At 32.7% G+C, this 4,040-nt stretch overlaps 1 protein-coding gene across 1 annotated transcript; it reads right to left on the reverse strand.

Moving 5' to 3' along the window:
• Positions 1–755: 755 nt before the first annotated feature.
• LOC149267010 (uncharacterized) lies at positions 756–3,352 on the reverse strand. The gene is made up of 4 exons (XM_089397838.1): positions 2,666–3,352; positions 2,310–2,402; positions 1,329–1,396; positions 756–1,206 (listed from the first exon to the last, which is right to left on the reverse strand). The coding sequence occupies exons 1-4, from the start codon at positions 3,302–3,304 to the stop codon at positions 1,089–1,091; spliced, it is 918 nt and encodes a 305-aa protein (XP_089253964.1). The 5' UTR covers positions 3,305–3,352; the 3' UTR covers positions 756–1,088.
• Between the last annotated feature and the right edge of the window lie 688 nt (positions 3,353–4,040).

Genomic DNA, 4,040 nt, shown 5'->3' on the forward strand with positions numbered 1-4,040 from the left:
TTATAATTCACACCTTTTTTATTTCTTTATATTGGCTAAATATAATTATATTATTAATTCACCATTATCTTATTCATATTTATTTCTTTATATTGGTTAAATATAATGATATTATTAATTCACCCTTATCTTATTAATATTGGTATTTTAATCATAAATTTTAAGAAAAAAATATTTTCAAATAATGAAATATTAAATGTTAAATATTAATATTGAGAAATCTAACTATAACAAAAATATTTGAAACTTTCAATTTAATATAAAAAATAATTTTTAATTAAATATATATGTATAAATATATTTATAATTTCAACAAAATAATGGTTAAGTAAATTTTTTTAATGATGTCAAACTTTTAAAAAATAAAAATAAAAAAATAAGATAATGCAGGATTCCTCCTCATTATTGATTCTTCTTACTTCTCCCCTCACTCAAATCGAGAAAACATTGAAAAATTCAAATATTGAAACACTGGCATCCAAAGCATTGTCACAGAAATTGCTAATAAAGCTCATAAGTGAGAGAGTGATATTTTAAACCACCAAAAGGAAAAGTAATAGTTTCCTCTTAATATATTGAGTTATGACGTTAGAAAAACGTAATAAGAAAAATGTCAACTTAAATTAATGCGAACAGAATACTCAAACAATTTATTCCACACATCGCAGTTCTAGAGTAGGTATTGTTTTTTAGTCGGGTAAAGTCAAAGCAAATGTAATGATGTGAAGCACTTTCTCTATCGACAAAGAAATGGATGCACAAACGAGTTGTTTAATCGTCTTTATATCAAACCAATGTTAGTTGCGTGTTGACAAAGAAATGAGTGAACAGAGTTGTTGTTTAGCGGTCATTATCTTCCATAGAAATACTATTATTGATTTTTAATACTAGTTACAAATAAAATCTGACCACCTTTACAGTTTATCTCAATTTATTATTGTTGAGGCAGACGCATTATACAGTTGAGACTGTGACTGATTTGTCGTCACCCTTGGCGTGCAACAAAGTCATTGCCTTCACCTACCAGCATTACGGACATCGTGGGTATCGTTCACACCATTATTTTTCAGGGTCTCCGTACTTTTCAATCAATTTTCTAATTGTAGAAACTTGAGAATCGTCTGGTTCAACTCGGTGGGTTTCTGCAACGGCAGAGCATGGCCACACTCTTTTATCACCACAAGCTGAGCCTTTTTTCCAATATGGCTGCAAACATCAAAAGAAAAAAACTAAACCTCAAGAAAACTTAAGTTGTCAGTGGAGAACAGAATGCTAAATCCGAGCAACTGTGTAAAAGAATTTGATAATTTGAGTGAGGAGTTCGTTACCTTTGTAGAACATAGGCCTCTTCCAATTTGAAAATTCTATCCTTCTCCCCCCAAACTATTAGAACATCCTGCCATATTTTAAGAAATTAAATTTCAATCCATTGTTTCAAAATATTCAGATATTAATGTTGAGATTATCGAATGTAGTTGTTCACGCAATTACTTTGGATTGAACAACTATTTTGGATGCAAACCATGTAGAGTTTTTAAAACATCTAAACATAATAGATTTCCAAAGCACATTTCATTTAAATTTGGGATGTTTTTGAAGTAAATTAAGGAAAATTTTAGGGATCACTATTATTATCTAATTTTTAAGGTCACAGCTAAGTCAGACGCTAAATTGGTGTATAAGACCTTCTTGTTTGTGGAATAAGGAATTTGGCTGCTAAGTTTAAAAAGGTATACATACTCTAACCCCTCTAGTTTTGAACATATGACGGCTTAGGACGAAACACATGCTCTTAACCATTAGACCCGCTTAATATTTAGTGAGCTAATTTTCTATACTTTTTCTAAAAATAAATAATCAATCTCTATTTTCTATAAAAATAATTGACCCAAAATTTATATTAAAAAATTATGCTACCTTACTAATCTCCAAAATTTTATATATACAATATAAAATCATTAGCAATTTGAACACTTTTATAAAATTTCCCCAGTTATTTTACAATTGAGATATTAAAACTAACTAAATTTACCAAAAATTTTAAACTTCAAAAGAAACATACTCAAAATTATATGCGAAGTAGACACTTCATCCACCCATCATTATCATAAAGAACATTTTTATCTCAGTTAGGATTCTAGAAACATTCCAAAATTAAGCCACTGAAATATTCCAGAAATACAACAACTAAATAAATCCAAATAAATCAGAGGTCATGAAAGAGAAATAAAATTTGTGATCAATTTTAACGAGTTTAAATCTACTACATATTCAGATTATCCAATGTTGTATATGGCAAAGAAACTAACCTGGGTTACTGTAGGCAGTGCCTGCGAATTCTTCGAACCGATGACCATCCCATCCACGAGCTGTGTCTTTTGCTCTCTGTTTCGTTCCGAACCCTTCCAAAGATTGAAATTGAATATGGTTAGTTTAAACAATCTTTCAACGTAATATATTGAGCATATCGCACTTAGATTTTTAAAAAATTGTGTTTAAATTATTTATTCATAAAATTTGAATGCTTTGGAATGTTTTACAGTTTTTTAATACTGAATCTATACTAAATTTATTTATGCGTTGAAAATATATTTTAAATTACCAAAAATCACAATTTTCAACTACCAAAAATCACAATTTATGAAATTTGTATATATGTATATACCTGCAACATGTCTTCGTATATGAAAGCAGGCAACCATGGCAATTTGTAAAAAGTGATATTCATGGAAATCTTCAGGTCTCTGGCGTTGTTGGGAAGAAGCAAGTCCTTAATGTCGGAGGTCTCGAATTCTTTGAGAAGAGGATCATTGGTCGACGGCGTCATGCAAATTGCAGAGCTGACGATAACCAGGCGACGAACAAGGTTAGGGTATTTGTGTGCCATCCAGAAGGCAACGAAGCCACCGTAGCTATGCCCCACCACGACAACGTTCTCCACCCCGAGATATTCGACCATACCCTTCATGCACTCCGCTTGAAAGAGCTCGCTGCGCTCAGAGCTCGTGGTGGTGGAGTCCCCAAAGAATATGAGGTCGGGGATGAGGAGATCAAAATGCTTTCCGAGAGCGCAGATTTGGGTATCCCATCCAATCAAGCCATCCGCCCCGAAACCATGAATGAGAAGCAGAGTCGGCCGCTGATTCTCTGCGGCGACAGGCTTATTCTTCTGTAAAACCCAGCAGTGCAGGGTGGTGCCATTGCTTAACTGTATGTGCTTAGACTCTAAGCCGAGCGATATCCATTGAGCTCGCTTCCTCTTCCTTATGAATTCTACAATACTGAATCCAAACAGTCCTCTCATTTCAACTCTGGATCGATGACTTTCGCTTAATAATTGCTTTGTGGGTTCAATATAAATAAGCTGATGTCCACCAACCAGCTGGGTAAAGAGTAAGCAAAAGATAAGCGGGGGGTAGGGTGGTCAGGTCATTGTATTGTGTCCTTCTAGAAGATTGGTAATAATATGATGGAACCCGGTTACACCTAAACTTGGACATGTCTAATTTCAAAACGCAGGGAATCTGCGTGTTGAAAAAGGTTAGGGAGCTCGTTATCGATACGGTTGTTGAGAATCATAATTTTCAACAAACATGGCCATGTGTGGGACACATAAAACCCAAGTACAAACCGAGAGATTGGAAAGATTGATATTGGTCTCCAATGGACGCTACCCGTCAATTTCCATTGATAACGTAGGCACACTCTGGCACAAGTATATTTATTTTGAAATGATCTAAAATTGTTTCAGAAATAAAGATGATAATTGGTTTATAAGAGTTTAATGTATAAATAGTTCGATTATTACGAAGATTTTGTTAAAACAATGGAAATATCCTGAAATTATCTAGTTATAAGAAGTTTTTATTGAATAAAGGTGATTAGTGAGTCTACATTAGTAGTTAGCCGTCAGACATAGTTGTCCTCACTGCTGGTTTGACAATTAAATTATGATAAGTTTTCACACCATAAATAAATAAATAAAATAAATAAAATAAAAAAGAAAAAAAAAGTAAAAGATAATAAAAAAGTACAAAATA

This window comes from Pinus tabuliformis, chromosome 6 (assembly GCF_031772625.1).
Source record: "Pinus tabuliformis cultivar Carrire ecotype Pingquan chromosome 6, CPIR1, whole genome shotgun sequence".
Classification (NCBI taxonomy): Eukaryota; Viridiplantae; Streptophyta; class Pinopsida; order Pinales; family Pinaceae; genus Pinus; species Pinus tabuliformis.